Raw genomic sequence first — 19,666 nt, 5'->3', positions numbered from 1 at the left:
GCTTCTTCCGTTTTCTAATCGTGGTCATATCGTTTCCCGTCGTATAAAGTTCATAGAGTTTGACATTGCTGCTTTGCATTTCTCATCGTTCCAGTCGTTTCTGGCTATCGATGCTCTACTCCTAGGGTCGTCACCGCAAACACTCTGATGGCTGTGCGGTTCCTATGCTAGCCATCATCGATAGGTGGTGCGCCTGGATTCAAGCTATTGCACGCGGTCTTCAACAGCAAAACTTTATTCAGCAAAATTGTAGATTATAACTAGTTCTACAAATCTTCCATACATAACTTTGTAAAATTTTGCTCCGCTGAGACGGTACTGTCAAATGAATCGAAATTGAGTCAAACTGATCGGACCATCTCTGTTTGGAATACCGTGAAAGCACTAGTTGCCGCGCACTAGGTGATATTTTCATCGATATTTGCAAATTGAGATTAATACACTCAAATGAATGCATGTCGTTTTGTTGCGACAACAGAACAGTATGTATAGAATTAAAAGTTTACACCTTAAAAAGTTTAAGATTAAAAGATACACTCGGGAATCTTTTAGAAAGGATTATCCTCAATAGGCTGACGAAATTTACGGAAAGCACACACGGTTTGTCTAAGATGCTATTTGGGTTTCGGAAAGGCAGGTCAGCGATCGATGCCATTTGAACTGTAGTGGAGAAGGCCGAAAAATCGGCCAAACTGAAACGTTTAAATCGCGCCAGCTAGGCTGGTCCATTGCCGCATCACTGTACATAATGAGTGTCCCTGACTACCTGTGCAAGATCCTGAACAGCTACTCCCAGAACAGAGTGTTAGTTTACTAGACTGCCAAGGGACCGAGATCGATGGACATTACAGCGGGAGTTCCTCAAGGTTCCATCCATGGACCGACCCTCTGGAACGGAATGTATAATGGTGTGCTAACGCTGAAGCGGGCAATGAACGTTAGTTTGGCGGACGACACAGTACTGTAGGTAGCAGGAGAGACACTGGAGGAGGTTGGAATGCTGGCCACCGAGACGATCGGGATGATAGAAAATTGGATGCAGGGAGTGAAGCTGCGGATAGCACATCACAAACGGAAGTGGCTAGAATTATGCCAACAAACGAAACGTATCGAAGCTGAACGCCACATTCCGGCTTATGGTCATGCGAGTCGCGAGTGCATACAGAACGATATCATTCGAGCCAGTATGCATCATTGTCCTGTCAGTATCACTCTCGAGGAGAATAGGGAGTGCTACACGAGAAGGGAAACTAGAGGAGTTCGCAAAGTAGCTCGAGTGAAGTCCATGGGCAAATAGCAACAGGAATGGGATGCGGCGTTAAACGGTAGATGGATGCACAGGCTCATACCGGCTTCAACCTGGCTAAAAAGAAAACATGGGGAAGTTAACTTTTACCTAACGCAGTTTCTATCAGGGACGGTTGCTTCAGACAATACCTGCATCGGTTCGGACACGTAACGACATCTGTCTGTCCAGAATGCGAACAGAAGAAACACCGGAGCATGTGGTATTCCAATGCCCAAGATATGCCGCTGTGCGGAGCGAGGTCGGGAGGAGAGCATTTGGAATGCTGTCAGCAGAGATTATGGTGCAGCTGCAACGATTATGGAGGGAAGATCAGCGAACAAGTAACACCAACTAGACTTACTGGAACCGCAAGCACAGCGTGCAAAACAGAGTAGTACTGAAATTGAGAAGCCCTGCTTGGGTGATCGTGAGGGGATGGAAGTCAGGGCTGTCGCCGTCCCTGCGTCTCGACAGATGTACTGATAGCGTAGCAGTAGGCATGTCAAGAAACCCTGCGAGGGTGGGCGTGAAAGGATGGAAGTCATATTGGCCGTCAACTCTGGAACGGTGCACATCTCGACAGGTGTTCGGAGTAATGCGATGACACAGCCTCCCTCCGAAGTAATACCTGGCGGTAGTTCCGGTGGAGTTCTTAGCCAGCAGGCCGTGAAGTTTTTAGTGGGTTAGAGACCCACACCGTGCCACATGATGTGAATTATCATTAGTGTGTCAAGCATCGAACGTTTCCTCACGAATAAAACGAAACACTCACTCACACACACACACACACACACACACACACACACACACACACACACACACACACACACACACACACACACACACACACACACACACACACACACACATACACACACACACACACATACACACACACACACACACACACACACACACACACACACACACACACACACACACACACACACACACACACACACACACACACACACACACACACACACACACACGTGACGACGGTTACAGGCGAATCACTAGAGGAAGTGGAGGCATTGGCGACTGAGTCAATCCGCAGGGTGGATAGTTGGATGCAGAACGCGAAACTGCAAATAGCGCACCATAAAACGGAGATACTACTGGTCAGTAATCGAAGAGCAGTCCAACACGTCGGGATTACCGTTGGAGAACATATCATAACCACGCTTAACAACTTCTAGCATTGAACAAAAGGTAGGAGTCACAACGACGACTTGTTAAGCGTAGCTACGTATCCTCCCCCCCGTTACCTTTCCATTCTTTCCCCTCCATTTACCAAAAAAATTTCATTACTTTCCCCTACCGTCTCTTCATCAATTGTAGAACCATCGTTTAAAAAAAAAATATTAAATAAAATATGTTTGACCGCATTTCAAGGTCAAGACTAAAAACTCGAGGTTGGTCTATATCATAACCTCAAAACGCGAGTTGAAGCACCTGGGTGTGATGATCGACAATCGGCAAAAATTCAACGGTCACGTTGACTACTCGTGCGAAAAGGCAGCGAAAGCCATCAGTGCACTGTCTAGGATCATGCCGAATAACTTTGGACCAAGCAGTAGCAAGAGGCGCCTCTTAGCCAGTGTATCATCGTCGATACTGCGGTTAGGCGGACCAGCCTGGATTACAGCGCTCCAAACCCAGCGCAACAGAGCAAAGCTGAGATGTACGGCTCGACTCATGGCCATTCGAGTCGTGAGCGCATATAGGACTATCTTATCTGAAGCTGCGTGCGTAATCGCTCGGATGATTCCCATCGACATCATCCTGATGGAGGACTACGAGTGCTATAGGCAAAAGGAGGTCAGAGGAATTAGAAAGCTGATGAGAGCAGAATCAATGGCTAAGTGACAACAGGAGTGGAACACGACACAGAAAGGTAGACGGATTCATAGGCTCATATCGACTCTCTCGGTTTGGGTGAATAGGAAGCACGGGGAGGTGAACTTTTACCTAACGCAGTTCCTGTCTGGTCATGGTTGCTTCAGGCAATACCTTTATCGGTTCGGGCACGCCAGGTCGCCCTTATGTCCGGAATGTGGGAACGTGGAAGAAACAGCAGAGCACGTGTTTTTTGACTGTCCCAGATTTGCTGCATGGCGGGAAGAATTGCCTCCGGTCTTAACGTCGGAAATATGGTGGAGGAAATGTGTCGCAACGCGTGCATTTGGAATGCCGTCAATAGCGCAATCGCACGCATCCTGTCTGATCTGCAGCGTAAGTGGAGAGCGGAACAGCGAGCTAGCATCGTCAATTAAGTTTTGTTGGATAAAAGGTGGTCTATGTCTCTGAGCCGCATATGACGCCCCAAAGCAACGCGGGACGCGGTAAAACCCTAGACTGGATTCATATGTGTGGAGATGGGATTTATCCCGAAATAGTCGCAATACTCAGATCGTTCCCTGTTGAAATAGGCATAACAAAGAAACCCTGCGAGGGTGGCTGTGACGGAGTGCGCGTCATGTTGGAGGGCACTTCCCAATCGGTAGGATTCTCGTCAGGTCAAGAAATCCCGGGTGGCTGTGACGGGGTGCACGTTATGACTATCGGCAGTTTCTAATTGGTACACGTACTGCGAGCTAGCTGCACAAAGTGCATGAGTACGGTATCTCTTCGATATGCCTGAATGAGTAACGCTAGAAAGTGTGATAAATGGAAAAGTGCAAGAGCACAACCTCCCCCTGAAGTAATACTTCATTGTGGTACCAGGGGGATCCAGGCAGAAGGCAAAGATGAGGTTTTGGTGGGCGAAAGTCCCACACAACGTCCAGGTTGGCTCCGGTAAGAACATTAGTTTTCCGAAACCTCGTAAACACACACACATACGCGCACAGAACCAGGAATGCAGGGAGCAAAGCTGCAAATAGCCCACCACAAAACGGAGGTCAGTAGCTATAAAGCCATTCAGCGGACAGAAATCATTGTCGGAGAGCACGCAATTGCCTCAATGCGTATGCTTAAGCATCTTGGAGTAATGATGGATGATAGGCTTAACTCCAACGGCCACGTCCACTACGCCTGTGAGAAGGCAGCGAAGACTATCAACGCCAAGCGGAATCGTGTAAGGCTATCAATAGTACCTTCCGGCTCATGGTCGTGAAAGTACCCAGTGCATACAGAACCATATCAATGGAGGCAGTATGTGTTATCGCCGGAATGCTTCCCATCTGCATCAACCTGGAGGAAAATAACGAATGATAAGCATGGGCAAGTCAGCTTTCACCCGACGCAGTTCCTATCGGGGCACAGTTTTTGCAGGCAATACCTGCACCGTTTCGGATACGCAACGACTCCTGCCTGTCCAGAATGTGGGGAGCTAGAGGAAACAGCGGAGCACGTTGTCTTCGAATTCCCAAGATGTAGGTCGCCATCCTTAAATCGGTGCACGTCTCGATAGGTGAAGTAGAAGCGAAGTGGTGAACTCGACTCGAAACTCTGCGTGGATGGCTGTGAGGAATAGAAATCATGACGGTCGCCATCTCTGGATCGGTACACGTCTTGACAGATGCAGGAAAAGTAGATGGTCTAGCAACATGGAGTATCATCAAACATCCTGGAAAAATCCGGCGAGGAATAGACGTTATGACAGCCGTCATACCCGGATCGGTACGCGTTTCGGCAGATCTACGGAGCAGTGTTCAGACACAGGACACAGCCTCCCCCGAAGTGATTCTTAACGGTAGTTTCGGGGGGGGGCTTGGGTCAGGCGCTCGTGAGGTTTTTAGTGGGTTAGAGTCTCACACTGTGACACGCGATGCAAACATACATCATTAGTGTGCCTGGCATAGAGTGTTTCCTCACGTAAAAAACACAGAATCAGGAAGAGAGCAAGAGTCCGTAGGACTGAAGGATTCAGAAAACTATGCCACGATCAAACGAAACTCGAGAAAAATCGAAGTTGTTAGCGAGTATTAAACGATTTACTGTGAAATTGGCATCAAATTTTACCACCTCACTATCGAAGATCAAGACTACACGGAATCTATAAGTTTGTAGGGAAACAGTTCGTAAGTCATTGCACATCAGCCTCAATATAACATAATCCATTTCAGGTGAACAATGGATCAGACCCAACTTCTCCTTTATACAAACGTAAACGTGCCCGCCCAACATGGCACGCCAGTTATGATGGGAACCCTAATGAGTAACTTTGAAGGTAGTTTTCAATAATTTTGATGATTGTTTTTTCACTGCAGATTATCCTTTCTGATAAAAAGAAAGTCCGATTTGGATGACCACGATAAATTTTCGAACTACAGTTGGATTTCGATTTTGGCAACAAATGCGTGTCGCCTATGTTGTCAAAATCGAAACCGTGCCAAAATCGAGACCCTTTTTCGATATGAAAAAATTTAATGTAAATGCTTTAGAAGTTGACTAAATATCATTAATCACCGATTGCAACCATTTTATGTTTAAAAAGTCCGACAAGAGCTATCCGTCCGGTGCAAATAAGTTATTGACACCCTGCGGTAAGACGTAGGCCTACGGCAATAAAAATATTACTGTTCGAAACCACATAACTTTTTTTCATGAACATACTCAGGGCATCATTTTTTCGTCATTTAAAGCATGGATGCGGAAACTGATTGATATTTAAGCATATTTTTCGAAGAGAAATATCTTGTGTTGCCAAAAACGGATACTTTTGTTGCCAAAATCGAGCCATGTCAAATTCGAAATCCAACTGTATTTGCGAGATCTCAAAATAAAGTCAGGGTTCTAGAGTTGCATAAGCTGGAGATGTCTGAATTAGAGATGGTCGGGTAGCGGAAAATTTGCCCTAAACCCGCACCCGTACCCGTACCCGCCGGGTTCGGGTCGGGTTCGGGTATTGAAAAAAAATAATTTGCGGGTTCGGGTCGGGTACGGGTTCTTAATTTTTGTTTTTGAAACCGGGTACGGGTCGGGTCGGGTATCTCTTTTGACCTTTTTAACACTAAAGATGGTCGGGTACCCGGGCCCGTCCCGTACCCGTCGGGTTGCGGTCGGGTTCGGGTATCAAAAATAATAAACTTGCGGGTTCGAGTCGGGTACGGGTTTTCAATATTTTTCTTGATCGGGTACGGGTCGGGTTCGGGTATTCAAATTTTCATACCCGACCATCTCTAGTCTGAATAGAACCACTCACCGACGAGAGCGTGGTTGTGGTTCAATTTGGTTTGCTCCCCATGAGACCAGAGTAATATTTGGACTACAGCTACAAACTTTGTCATTCGTCTCGGGATGCAGATTGTGTTATCCAGTCACTGGCACTGGTTTTTTTTGTATCTTTCCTTCCGATCTGGTCATGTCCTGAATGGCGATTTTGATGTTCTGACTGTTTGGGCTGCTTCTCCTGGAGCGCGGATGTACTGAATTTTTGGGCTAATTTAGGGGTGCTTATACCTATACCTAATCTTTGTATTCAGTGGTCATATATGTACTCTAATCTAACAATTCTATTGAATAAAATTCAACCTTGTTCTATGGATGTTCTGTTTATCGAACTGCTGTCTTAAAATAGTGACTGCATAACTTTAGCTTCAGAAAGAGTTTTAACCCGAGAGGATTTCGGTATGGCCGGACATTAGTACCTAATTTCCTTCATTTTTTTACGCATTTCCGGAACTTCCACGCTGAACAATGAAGTAGAGTTAACAATCGAAAACGCCTTCAGATAGTTCGGTAATGTGCGCACTCCTCAAGCTTACGCGTAAAGCTTTTTTATGCAAATTTACATAGCCTGTTCGCTTCTCACTCTCTTGTAGTGGATTCGCAGAGTCAACATTGCTACTATCAGTTTATATACCTTATGTAGCGCACCGGACGGTGGACGGGTTTGTTTTTGTGCACCTTTAGGCAGTAGTCGGCTTAAGTGCGTCGTCGTGCAAGGAAGTTGTGTGCTCCGCGAAGAAGTAGGTACCTAAATGATTTGCGAAATCGGTGCAGGACCGGTTGCGTATTAGCTCGGACTTACAGCAAATTAACTCGTATTTATTACAGGTGCTGAGGCGTATCAAACATTGTAAACATTGTAGGTAAAGTGTCTGCTGGCAGTACTTAGCTCTAGCATGCCGTCTGGAGTGGTGAATAAAGATTTGCAGCATGAACGCAGCAAATGTACTTTCAACCTGGAAGAGTTCACCGTTTGGTGGGTCGGCGGTAAGGAGAAGCTAGCGGAGAAGCGAGCGATGGGTAAGTGACTTTATGTGGTTTAATCGGACTGAAGTATTCCGAAACTATATATGTGAAATATTGAATTAGAATTAAGTAATTAATAATTAGAAAGTGTTATTCGTTTTACCTAATGTGGAGTTGAATTGTCCAAATTCCAGAAAGAGATATGTTATCTTCTGAAATGAGAGTTGTCCAAAGTAAATAAGTTTTTGTTTTACTGGCTACGTTATCTTCCGTGAATTTCATTTTGGCTATGACATTAGATGCAGCCAAAACGATAAGCAATAATCTTAAAAGGTGACAAGTGTTATTAAGTGTTATCTGTTGAGCAAGACGCCGGGCGAACTTTTGACTTTTGATTGTATTCATTTAACTAACCTTTGGTCAGTTATCTATCCAATTTATTTGAAACCTTTTTTTTCAGAAACCTTTTTCCGTGATCAACCGGAGTTCCACGATACAGTTCCACTGGCTTATGCTTCGCACAAGGAAAAGTATGAAGAAATCATCCGTAAAGCAACGGTTATATTCACTAAAACTAGAAAGCTGCTCCAGGAACAGGGTAGATACGATGCCCGTAATTATTTGTAAGCATTGATTTTACGCTCCTTACAACACAATTAATGTTTTCAAATTTTCCAGCGAAACTTGGGATTTCCTGCTCGGCACCGGTCTCATCAAGGAGGGCAACCCATTTAGATTGCAGTTCGATATGTTCATCCCGGCATTGGTGGGTCATGCGAACGCCGAACAGCAGGCCAAATGGTTGGAACGAGCGTTGAACTGGCAAATTCTGGGAACATACGCCCAAACCGAACTGGGTCACGGAACCTTTCTACGTGGGTTGGAAACGAGGGCCACCTTCGACGAGCGGACCGATGAGCTGGTGCTGCACAGCCCAACGCTCACCGCCTACAAGTGGTGGCCAGGAGCACGTAATTGATTATAGGATAACGTGGATCTTGTAGTTGTTACAAACGTTTTTTCCGCAGTTGGTCACACCGCAAACTACGCCGTTGTGATGGCTCAGCTGTATTCCAAGGGAAAATGTTTCGGGGTCCATCCCTTTATGGTTCAACTTCGAGACGAGGACAGCCATCTTCCACTGCCGGGTATCGACATTGGTGAAATTGGGGACAAAATTGGTTACAAAGGTGTTAATAATGGCTATTTGGGTTTCGACAATTTTCGGATTCCACGAACGAACATGCTTATGAAAAATGCTCAACTATTGAGGGATGGAACGTATGTCAAACCAGCTACTTCGGTACTGACCTACGGAACTATGGTATTCGTTCGGGTTATCATTTGTAAAGGCATGGCTTACGAACTGTCGAAGGCAGCTACCATAGCTGTGAGATATTCCTGTGTACGTCGGCAGAGCTTAATCAATTCAAAGTAAGTTGAAATTAGCTTACAATAGTCAAAACTTATTAACGGCATCTTCTTTCCAGTCAACCGGAGGTTCAAGTAATGGATCATTTAACCCAACAGGATAAACTGTTGCCGCAAGTCACAAAGGCAATCGCTCTGAAGTTGGCCGCAGACTATCTCTGGCAGCTGTATCAGGATACCACGTCTGAAATGGACTCCGGAAAGTTAGATCGGTTGCCGGAACTGCATGCCATCTCCTGTTGCTTGAAGGCTATTTCAACGGCTGACGCCGCTCGGGGCATGGAAGTTTGTCGTTTAGCCTGTGGGGGACATGGCTATTTGTCCAGTGCAAATTTTATGACTTTCTACAGCGTTGCCACGGCGGCCTCTACCTATGAAGGTGAAAATACGGTGATGCTACTGCAAACTGCAAGGTACGTCAATAATAGAATCTCCCTAACATAGATATTTTAGTCGACATTTACAACAGATTTTTAGTCAAATCATGGAATCAAGCACTTAAAGGTCGTAAACTACCATCGACCGTCAGCTACCTGAGTGATTATTGTGGCAAAACATCCAAACGAATGCCCTGGAGTGACTCGCTGCCGGTGATAATTTCCGCTTTTCAAGCAGTCGTAGCCAACAAGTTGCGGCTGGCCAACGAACACATCGAACGACGAAAGACGGCCGGATATACTCCGGAGGAGGCTACCAATATGACCGGGCTGGAGCTGACCACGGTGGCCGAGCTTCACGGTCGTGCATTCGTTCTACATTCGGCGTATGAAATGATCGAGCAAGCCTGCCAAACGGCTTCCGTTCAACTGGCGGCGGTTCTACGCCAGCTATGTGCCCTAACGGTTTATGGTGAAGCTCTGCAATTTGCCGGGGATTTGTTGCGGGTGAGTTATCGGTATTCAATACTGTTTTTTTTTCATGATTACTTTTCATTTCAAATAGTTCACCGCCATTTCGGAAAGCGATGTAGTAAAGTTACAGCTGAAATACGAAGCAATTCTGGCTGCGCTTCGGCCCAACGCCATCGGTGTGGTGGATGCTTTCGATTATCCTGACTACGTGCTCGGATCCGCTCTTGGAGCGTATGATGGAAATGTGTATGAACGACTTTTTGAGGAAGCCATGAAGAGTCCACTGAATCAGGTATGAAAGTTTTTAAGACTATTGTTGCAACCCTTTCTTATATTTTTTTCAATATTTAAAGGAACCAGTTAACAGAACTTTTGAATTGTATTTAAAACCACTGATGAGATCAATGCTATAAAGGGTATCGCCCAAATATACTTACCGATGATATTGGGACTTAATAAAGGGAACTGGATGGGTTGAACTATTTTTCATTGAAAACAAGGCTTAGATTTTAATGTTAAAGACATTAACCTTCCTTTTTCGAATTCGCCTGTAGTTATGCTCTGATCAATTCGTGGAGCGTAAAACTGCGTGGTAATCTCTTGTACTTGTACCATACATACAAAAGTGTGCGGCTATAGATTCGGACTCTCTTTCTCTCATACTTTAGTACGTGAATGTGCGGCTCGCAATCTAGAGGCTCGTTATTGCGACTTTATCACTGATACTGGAGTGCCATAGAAATGGATCTGAAATTGCTCTGAAGCCCCCAGTAGTCTTTGGACAGTGCAGTGATAAGTGGAAGTGTGAAATCGGTTCTGCTGAGACCCCAAAACACAGCTTAAAGTAGAAGAAAGGTGTTTCTATCACAAAGATTAGACCGGTTTGCGATCAGTGAACAGCCAAATTCGACTTTGTACTACGGTCTCTGTCTGTCCGGAGATCGGTTGATCGGTAAACTCAAACAGGTTTGAATGTGTGGTGGTGTAAATCATGCCGGCTCAAGAAGTAAATAAAGATTTGCAGCATGAACGGGACAAGTGCACATTTAATCAAGAGGAGTTCACTCTCTGGTGGGTGGGAGGAATCGAGAAGCTGGATGAAAAGCGATTTATAGGTGAGTAAAACATATTACATAGTAGTTCGCCGAGAGTGGAAAACTAATCGGTTATTATTTTGACACGACAGAGGGAGTACCAGGAGAGTCTGGGGGGTACTTTCGTTATCATTTGCATTGTGAAAGGTAAACAATTCGCTAAGATGATTTAGCAGGTCACGTAATCACGCTATCAAGCCGTAAATATTATTCTTATCACAAGCTACGATAACATGCTATATTTAAGAACATTAGAGGGGTCTGATTCAAAACATCGAAAAAATCAGAAGGATAGAAACGATCATATGGATTCTCTCAACTCATACAATCGCTATAGCGTAAAAAACAACTGAACAAAACGTCATGAAAATAATATTGCCTAATCATGCAAAACTATTAGCTATTGTTTATGCTTATCATAAAATCGTGAGTTGTCCTAGAACATACCTACGCGGTGAAATTGGTTTGCATTTTACCAAAATGTTGGTAAAAGATCAAACTAGTATTTTGTCTTTGACTTTGAAATACGGTCAGGCATTAATAATAATATTTTTTTAGAAACGGTGGTTCTACAATTGATGGAGGGACGGTGGGGGAAAGTCATGAAAATTTTTTTTGGAGTGGAGGGGAAAGAGCGGGAAGGTGAGGGGGGGGGGGTTGGTAGCTTAACAAGTAGTCGTTATGACTTCTACCTTTTGTCCAATGCTGGAAGGTGCATGGGTCGAACCAAGCTATAATCTAAGATTATAACCGGATTTGAACCCATAACACCCGCCAGGGCATGTGGCTCGCTGGTACCCGTGTACCTATGAACCACAGACGCGCTGGACAAATGGAGACTGCAAACCCTACATATCAAGGTAGCGACGCGTCTGGTTGGGTTTTTTATTAAGGTTTTATTATATTAATGCCTGACCGCATTTCTAGGTCAAAGACAACCCACTGAAGCCTCTTGAAAGTGAAAAAGTCCCTCATATAGTTAAGTGTACTGGTCAGAGGAACAAATGAGTTCTCGTCAGAGACGGCTATAATATGAGATACTGCTGGCAGTGAGGAATAAGTGTGTGGTAGAGTAGATCAAGCTTTGAAGGAAGGGTAAACCCCAATATACACAAGCACGCATAAATTTTAATAAGTATATCGCTCATTCATTAGCGATTATAGCAAAAAGAAATGCAGTGCAGGTCATACAGCAAACACCCCGGCGATATCACAATAGATCAACTATACTGGACGCAGTGATGAGTCAACACAGGAAAAAAAAAAACACTTTAAAATTAAAATTAGAATCTTCAGTACAAAGGCTTTCAGCCTACAGCACGTTCGCTTCTGCAATAAAAAGATTGCCAAATTTATTAATCAAGTTTGAATAATCTCAATGGAATTCCAATTCAACGAGTCGCCCATGCCAAAGATTTCGGTGTGTTATTAAATGTCAAACTAACATTTAAGCAGTATATATCGTTCATTGTTGCCAAAGCCTCTAGACAGTGGGGCTTAGTTATACAAATGACTCGTGACTTCCACTTTCCACAGTATCGAATGCTTAGTAATGCTTTACGAGTCGCTTGTTCGGCCTTCATTAGAATATTGCTTTGCTCTTTGGATTCCTCACTATAACAATGCCATTCATCGCATCGAAAGTATCCAGCCCCGATGCGTATACGCTACGCGCTTCGAATGCTTCCTTGGAGACAACCGATGAGGAATACACGATACAAAGATCGCTGTCAGCTCATTCGAATAGATACCCATGAACTACGCCGAGAAGCAGCGCACGCCATGGTTGTTTCTGATATCCTGACTTCCAACAACGATTGTAACGACATTTTTCGCCAGATTAACCTACCAGCCCACCAATAAGAGTATTGCGGAGGATTCCTTGACTTAACCTGCCTTTTCGTCGCACCAACTACGGTGCTAAAAGCGCCATCGCTGGTCTGCAATGAGCATTCAACCGAGTTTCGGCAGTGTTTGACTTTCATCTGTCTCGACAAGTGTTACCTACGTTCTAAATTTATCTCAATGTTTCGACGTTTACTGTATTGGGTGTTAAGGGTCATTAGGGAATTGTTGTCTGTTTGTAAAGTAACAATAAAGCAACCAGTAAAGTTCAGCTGACGCCGGATCTCTTCAAAACCGGGAGTCGGGATGCTGTCATCGTTTGTAGGCACTCCTAGGTTAACTTCCATTCTGCAAGGGGGATGTTCAATCCATACAAAACTTTCAGAAATTAAATGTGGGAACGGAATAGGCAATTATACCAAATTTGGTTGAAATCGGAGGTGGTCGATTACAACGGATGAGAGGGGATGGCCCCTAAATAACCTTGAAAATTGAATTTTTCAAAAAACCCAAAATAGAATATTTTAAGACCTTCTCGAAATTAATTGTTTTGATATGATTTGGTTTGGTAATTGTTTTGATTAATACTAATCCTGTGAAGAGAAATCTTAGGTGAATGTAAGTTAAATAATAAGTACCTTCGGACATAGCGTGTGCTACTAAGTGATGATTAGAGTTAATAGCCCGTATGAATACAACAGTTTGCTATGCTTTTCCCGTGTAAACCTTACAGTAGAAGTAAAGCAAACTCTTTTATTCATACGGCCTATTATCCGCAAACCGGCCATCGACGAGAACATGGTCAATCTGGTTCATTGTACGTTGGACGGGTGATCTCCAGGTGACTTTGTGGATATCTTTGCGTGTAAAAAAGTTTCTTCGAATCACGCGAAATTTATACATCGTAGGCCGTAATCGTTCGTGTCTGTGTACAACTTCTGCGGTCCCATCACCGGCCTCTACATTCCGGTCTCTACTCTTCCCTACTGACCTGGGCGTTCATATCCCTGAACAGCGAACAGCTGTTGTAGATTGATGATGCTAGAAATGAAGAAACGGTCCTTCATCTTGAACACACACAACTTCGCGTTGATCGCGTTCCAATCTATCTATCCTGCATTTTGCTTAACACTATAAAGCCCAAGCCCAGTTCGTCGGCAGTGCCACCACTTTGGGAAAACTGGGCTTTGCTAACGTGAATCTTGTCCAAACTTTTTCTCCTTTACGACAGTTTTCCTGCAGAGCTACGATGCCGAGTTTGCGGGGTTCTAGCCGTTCGAGCAGCACTCGGTGGCCACCAGTGAAGTTCAGCGATCTGCAGTTCCTAGTACCGAGTTGCTTTTTTCGCTTTGCTCTGGATCAGACGGCAAACAAAGCGGACCTTGAACGCGTCATGGGACGCTATGGCCTAGGAGAGATGAGCGAAAACAGCTGTTTACATAATTCTGTACTAATTACAACATGGTCCAGCACATAAAGTCACGTGGGTCTCCCACGACGGCCGAACAGAAAACCAACTCGACCACATCTGCATCTGGATAAAACTTGGAGGAAGACCGACGAGCGAAGAGAGGCGAAAGCCGGCATTGAGCGAGCGCGGACCAGATCTGCTAAGACAGCTGCCCCGCAACGATACGCCGAACTGGAGAGGGCTGTTAAACATGCTTGTAGGCGGGACAAGAGAGCCTGGACTAACTCCCTAGCCGAACAAGGAGAAACCACCGCCGCCAATGGTGATATCCGTTTGTTGTACGATATTTCTCGCCGCCTTAGTGGTGCCAGGATGAATACAAAGATGCCGCTAAAGGACAGAGCTGGTCAGCTATTGACTGACCGTACAGAACAGCTTAAGCGATGGACTGAACATTTTGAACGACTCTTCCGAGTTTCAAATGTCAGAGACCAACAAAACCAGCAGCGTATATCGCCTACAGTTCGAATTAATCGCGTCAACTCGGAGGCGCCATCGCTGGATGAAATTGAAGCAGCCCAGATCATGCATCAGCTTTTCAGCAATATATGGGAAACCACAACTTTTCCGGTGGACTGGATGCAGGGCATATTGGTCAAAGTCCCTAAGAAAGGAGATCTAACTGAATGCGGTAACTGGCGTGGCATTACGTTGTTCTGTATTACTCTCAAAGTACTCTGTAAGGTAATCCTCAGGCGGATTCAGGAGAAGATTGACGCTACTCTCCGGCGGCAGCAAGCTGAATTCCGTGCTGGCCGATGATGTGTAAACCATATCATAACGCTCCGCATTATATTGGAGCAGATCAACGAATTCCAGGACTCTCTTATGCTGGTGTTCGTTGACTTCGAGAAGGCGTTCGACCGACTCAACCACGAAAACATCTGGGGCGCACTTAGGTGTAGAGGAGATGTAGAGGAGTCCAGATAAGCTAGTCCATCTCATCTGGATGAGATGTTAGTTTAGAGATTAGGTTATGGATGAGATATTTGTTGGAGCAATTGACAGCAGACCAAATCGAGTATTGCCTTGGAATCCTCTAACGATGGAGCAGCTAAATGACGTCGACTTAGCCGACGACATTGTCTTTCTCGCACAACGCCGAAACGATATGCAGAGCAAGTTAGATGACCTCTCCGAGAACTTCCAGGCAGCAGGTCTCACAGTCAATGTAGCGAAAACTAAGTCTATGGTAGTGAACACTGATAATTCCATCAACTTCACAGTAGCAGGACAACAAGATGAGCAGGTAGACGACGCCTTTCAATATCTTGGTAGCCAGACAACGCCCGATGGTGGTACCAAGACTGATATAGCCACCGGGTTAGGAAGGCCTGGGGTGCCTTTACAGGTCTGCGAAACATTTGGCGCTCAAACCAGATCACTCTACGTACGAAAATCCGAATCTTTAATTCAAACGTCAAATCTGCACGTGGTGCGTCTCAGCGGAGACAACGCAAAACCTGCAGGTATTCATTAACCGGTGCCTGCGATACATCATTCGTGCCTGGTGGCCTGATAACTGGATATCCAATGAGGAACTCCATCGTCGGTGTCATCAACGGCCGATAGCCGCAGAAATTCGTTAACGAAGGTGGAAGTGGATCGAACACACCTTGAGGAAAGGAGCGAACGAGGTTTGCAGAGAAACACTCGACTGGAATCCACAGCGTAGAAGAGGCAGACCCAGAGGCTCATGGCGACGCAGCCTAGCCAACGACATCCGGGCTGTAGACGAGAACCTGTCCTGGCGACATATAAAAACCATGGCGGGTAACCGTCAACAGTGGAGATCTCTGATTTCATCCCTTTGTTCTGCCGGACCGGCGGACATGGACTCATAAGTAAGTAAGTAAATCTGGATCATACGCTGTCGTAAGCCGCTACAAGCCTGAACCGTTCACTTGGTTGGTTGAGGAATCGTCGAGCTATCAGGAGCCGCCCTTGCCATGAGAACTGACACCTAAAACTGACAAGGCTAATCCTCGTTGTTACACATAGCGTTGGCGTGAGTGCCTCCTTCTCTATCGGCGTACGACTTTAGTATCCACCAGCGTAGTATATCCGCGGATCTCCGTTAAGGTTGCTCGTATTCCGGATAGTACCAGGAGAAGGTAGAGATTGAAGTTGCTGGAGTCAACGCAAACTTGAAACTTCACTCAAAGTCTTTCGAGAATTACGAAAACGTGCCATGATGAGTCCGGGTTCCCGTCATCAATGAAATTCAACGGAAAAGCCAAAAAATACGCGTAAGTGTATAACAGTATATGGTCAGACGTTGGATGTCATTAATATTAATGTCGAGATGATTTCGAAGGCCGATCTGTTCGCTCTGTTGGCAGCTTTCGCAATCACAAAACGACATATACGGTGTTAGCGATAACCGCTCAAGTCTCCCCAACTGTTGGTGGTTGCCGTTAAAGTTATCCCTCAAGGAAGCCACCAAGATCCTTTGATTTTTTTGATTTAATTCAACGATGTTAGTTTGGTCTAGTTAAAGGCCCACGTTCTTCGTATACGGATGATCTTAAAATGTATTTCCAGATCCAAAAAGCAGTTCGAGGGCTTCACCACTTGGTGCGACTTGAATCGTATGACAGCAAAGCCAGAGAAGTATTCAGCAATCACATATTCCCGGAATATCCGGACCCGAGCCTGTTTTGTTATGAGCTCGAAGGCCCTTGATCGTGCTTCTTATATTAATGATTGGCTATATTTCGCTATATTTTTCGCTAGTCGCTATATTTTCGCTAGTGCGATCAGTTCTGGAATACCAATGCCAAAGTTAAATGTCAACATTCACCTAATTACTGTTAAAATTGATTCGATCATTAATTAGTATTTTAATTGTTTAAAATGACTCCTTCTAATTTAATCGTCCTTATATTATTTGAATAGAAAACTACTACATCAGCCAACCCGAGTTTCACGACAAGATTCCACTGCACTACGTGTCTCATCAAGAAACTTACGAAGAAACGGTCCGGAAAGCAACGGTAATCTACACCAAGGTCAAAAAACTACTCCAAGAGCAGGGAAAATATGATGCTAAGAACTACGTGTAAGTTTATTCTATTACCTAAAATTGCGAGCTAAATTTGCGTTATTTAGCCCTCTGTTGGACGCCCTGCTGGGAGCTGGAGTCATCAAAGAGGGCAGCCCGCTAAGGTTGCACTTCGTCATGTTCATTCCGGCAATAATCGGTCAAGGTACGGCGGAACAACAGCAGAAGTGGCTCGGTAGGGCTCTGAATTGCGAAATAATCGGAACGTACGCACAAACGGAACTTGGGCATGGTACATTCCTGCGGGGTCTGGAAACCACTGCCACGTTCGATGAACGAACGGACGAAATCGTACTCAATAGTCCGTCGCTGACGGCGTACAAATGGTGGCCGGGTGCATGTAGGTGGTCACAATTTTAGTTATTTGGTAGCAAGTTTACTAAATTGATCTATTTTTCAGTGGCACAGACCGTCAATTACTGTATTGTTATGGCACAGTTGTACTCGAAAGGAAAACGATATGGGGTTCATGCATTTTTGGTTCAGGTTCGTGATGAGGAGACACATATGCCCCTTCCGGGGCTAGAGATAGGCGATATTGGTCATAAGATGGGCTTCAAAGGAGTTAATAATGGATATTTGGGATTTAAACACTATCGAATTCCTCGAAGTAATATGCTTATGAGGAACGCTCAACTGCTTCCGGATGGAACGTACGTGAAGCCAGTTACACCTGTGTTGACCTACGGAACGATGGTTTTTGTGCGAGTGATCATCGTCAGTCAAATGGCACAGAACTTAGCTAGAGCTGCTACCATAGCTATTAGATATTCCTGTGTGCGTCGGCAGAGTGTAATTAATCCGGAGTAAGTGTGGGGGATTGGATATTTTTCAGAGAAAATGGCTCTAGATTTATTTTATTTCAGACAACCAGAGGTTCAAGTAATCGACCATCTAACTCAGCAAGAGAAGCTACTGCCTCAAGTTGCCAAAGCAATTGCGTTGAAGCTGACCGCCGACAATCTGTGGCAGATGTATCAGGAGACGACATCGGATTTAAACTCCGGCAAGCTGGATCGGCTGCCAGAGCTGCATGCCATCGCGTGCTGTTTGAAGTTCGTGTCGACATTCGATGCTGCCAAGGGAATAGAGGTTTGTCGTCTGGCTTGCGGAGGTCACGGATATCTGTCCTCTGCTAATTTCATGACGTTCTACACGGTTGCTACGGCTGCTTCAACGTATGAAGGCGAAAATACTGTACTTTTGCTGCAAACTGCCAGGTAACAATTTTCTACAATTATTTGCTACAATTTTTTTTACTAAGTTTTTCTTTAGGTACTTAATTAAAATGTGGAATGATGCCCTTAAAGGACGCAAACTTACGCCGACAGTTCAGTATCTTGCTGCCTACGTTGGCAAAGCATCCAAGCAAATTGCTTGGAGTGATTCAATTCCGGTTATCGTTACGGCATTCCAAGCGATAGCTGCCAATCGCTTGGCTCAAGCCAATGCCCACATCGAACAACGGAAACGGGCAGGGCTGACTGCCGAGGAAGCTACCAACCGAACCGGATTGGAACTGGTACGCGCAGCGGAGCTGCATGGTCGGGCGTTCGTTCTGCAGTCCGTTTATGAATTGGTCGAACTCTTTTGCCAGACAGCTTCCGCTCCGTTGGCCGAAGTGTTACGCGATCTTTGCAAGTTGGTGGCTTACGATGAAGCCCTCAAAGTGGCTGGTGATTTGATGAGGGTGAGTTTTGTTTGATTAATGAGTAAGTTATGAGTTTCCTGAATTCGATTTGTTTTTTCCTTTTGGATAGTTCACGACTATGTCCGAGAGCGATTTCGTCAGACTGCAGCAACTATATGAGGCCACGTTGGTTGCCATCCGACCGAACGCCGTTGGAATTGTGGATGCCTTTGACTATCCGGATTTTGTGCTTGGTTCTGCTCTTGGAGCGTATGACGGTAATGTCTATGAACGATTGCTCGAGGATGCTAAGAAGAGTCCGTTAAATCAGGTAAGTGCGCTGAAAGACAAGTTCAATTTGTCGAGCTGCTCTAAGTTCTTTTAACTTTTCGAAGGAACCGGTGAACAAAACATTTGAACTGTACCTTAAACCTTTTATGCGAGGCAAACTGTAAGACACCAGACAGCCCTAAGTCTTAAGGATGATCTTCGGAAGGGGAAATAAAACCATTTTGTTGTTAATTTTAAGTCGAACTTGATTTATTGACTATTAAACATGGGAATTCAGCAGATAAAATTATGTTCGTTGGTTTTACCACAAGGAAACAATACTACATTAAAGTTATAAATAAAAACATCATGAGATTATCAATGCTGCCGTTGTATAATATACTAGCGGGATTGTTTTATTCTTTCTTTCGCCAGAGGCGCTTGATGATGGTTATTCTGCTTTGGACTCTTTAGTTTAGACCTCTTACGAGAATACAACTAGCGCGCTCGCGTTTGGCACATGTAACGGAGTAAACAACCGAACGAATTCGCAAACTATAACCAAAAAAGTGGTTGTGGTT

At 44.9% G+C, this 19,666-nt stretch overlaps 3 protein-coding genes across 3 annotated transcripts; all 3 read left to right on the top strand.

Moving 5' to 3' along the window:
* The first annotated feature begins 2,752 nt into the window (after positions 1-2,752).
* On the top strand, positions 2,753-3,157 carry LOC128736707 (uncharacterized). Its single transcript, XM_053831195.1, has one exon. The coding sequence runs from the start codon at positions 2,753-2,755 to the stop codon at positions 3,155-3,157; it is 405 nt and encodes a 134-aa protein (XP_053687170.1).
* A 4,143-nt stretch (positions 3,158-7,300) lies between these two features.
* Positions 7,301-10,181, top strand: LOC128738983 (probable peroxisomal acyl-coenzyme A oxidase 1). Its single transcript, XM_053834508.1, has 8 exons — positions 7,301-7,483; positions 7,890-8,052; positions 8,108-8,400; positions 8,458-8,863; positions 8,920-9,273; positions 9,330-9,744; positions 9,803-10,003; positions 10,065-10,181. Exons 1-8 carry the CDS (start codon positions 7,360-7,362, stop codon positions 10,122-10,124), a joined length of 2,016 nt encoding a protein of 671 aa, XP_053690483.1. The 5' UTR covers positions 7,301-7,359; the 3' UTR covers positions 10,125-10,181.
* A 352-nt stretch (positions 10,182-10,533) lies between these two features.
* Positions 10,534-19,455, top strand: LOC128738984 (probable peroxisomal acyl-coenzyme A oxidase 1). The gene is made up of 8 exons (XM_053834509.1): positions 10,534-10,826; positions 17,020-17,182; positions 17,233-17,525; positions 17,586-17,991; positions 18,052-18,405; positions 18,461-18,875; positions 18,946-19,146; positions 19,211-19,455. Exons 1-8 carry the CDS (start codon positions 10,703-10,705, stop codon positions 19,268-19,270), a joined length of 2,016 nt encoding a protein of 671 aa, XP_053690484.1. The 5' UTR covers positions 10,534-10,702; the 3' UTR covers positions 19,271-19,455.
* The last annotated feature ends 211 nt before the right edge of the window (positions 19,456-19,666 follow it).

The sequence above is a fragment of the Sabethes cyaneus genome, chromosome 2 (assembly GCF_943734655.1).
Source record: "Sabethes cyaneus chromosome 2, idSabCyanKW18_F2, whole genome shotgun sequence".
Classification (NCBI taxonomy): Eukaryota; Metazoa; Arthropoda; class Insecta; order Diptera; family Culicidae; genus Sabethes; species Sabethes cyaneus.
This window is presented reverse-complemented; position numbering and strand designations above follow the sequence as displayed.

What these genes read in the sequence shown, in the direction of transcription:
- LOC128738984 (XM_053834509.1), top strand. Translation starts at nt 10,703, where the DNA reads ATGCCGGCTCAAGAAGTAAATAAAGATTTGCAGCATGAACGGGACAAG. An exon ending in TATGATGCTAAGAACTACGT is followed by an intron (nt 17,183 to 17,232) that starts GTAAGTTTATTC and finishes TGCGTTATTTAG; the next exon opens with CCCTCTGTTGGACGCCCTGC. An exon ending in TGGCTGGTGATTTGATGAGG is followed by an intron (nt 18,876 to 18,945) that starts GTGAGTTTTGTT and finishes CCTTTTGGATAG; the next exon opens with TTCACGACTATGTCCGAGAG.
- LOC128736707 (XM_053831195.1), top strand. Translation starts at nt 2,753, where the DNA reads ATGATCGACAATCGGCAAAAATTCAACGGTCACGTTGACTACTCGTGC.
- LOC128738983 (XM_053834508.1), top strand. Translation starts at nt 7,360, where the DNA reads ATGCCGTCTGGAGTGGTGAATAAAGATTTGCAGCATGAACGCAGCAAA. An exon ending in CAGAGCTTAATCAATTCAAA is followed by an intron (nt 8,864 to 8,919) that starts GTAAGTTGAAAT and finishes TCTTCTTTCCAG; the next exon opens with TCAACCGGAGGTTCAAGTAA. An exon ending in TTGCCGGGGATTTGTTGCGG is followed by an intron (nt 9,745 to 9,802) that starts GTGAGTTATCGG and finishes CATTTCAAATAG; the next exon opens with TTCACCGCCATTTCGGAAAG.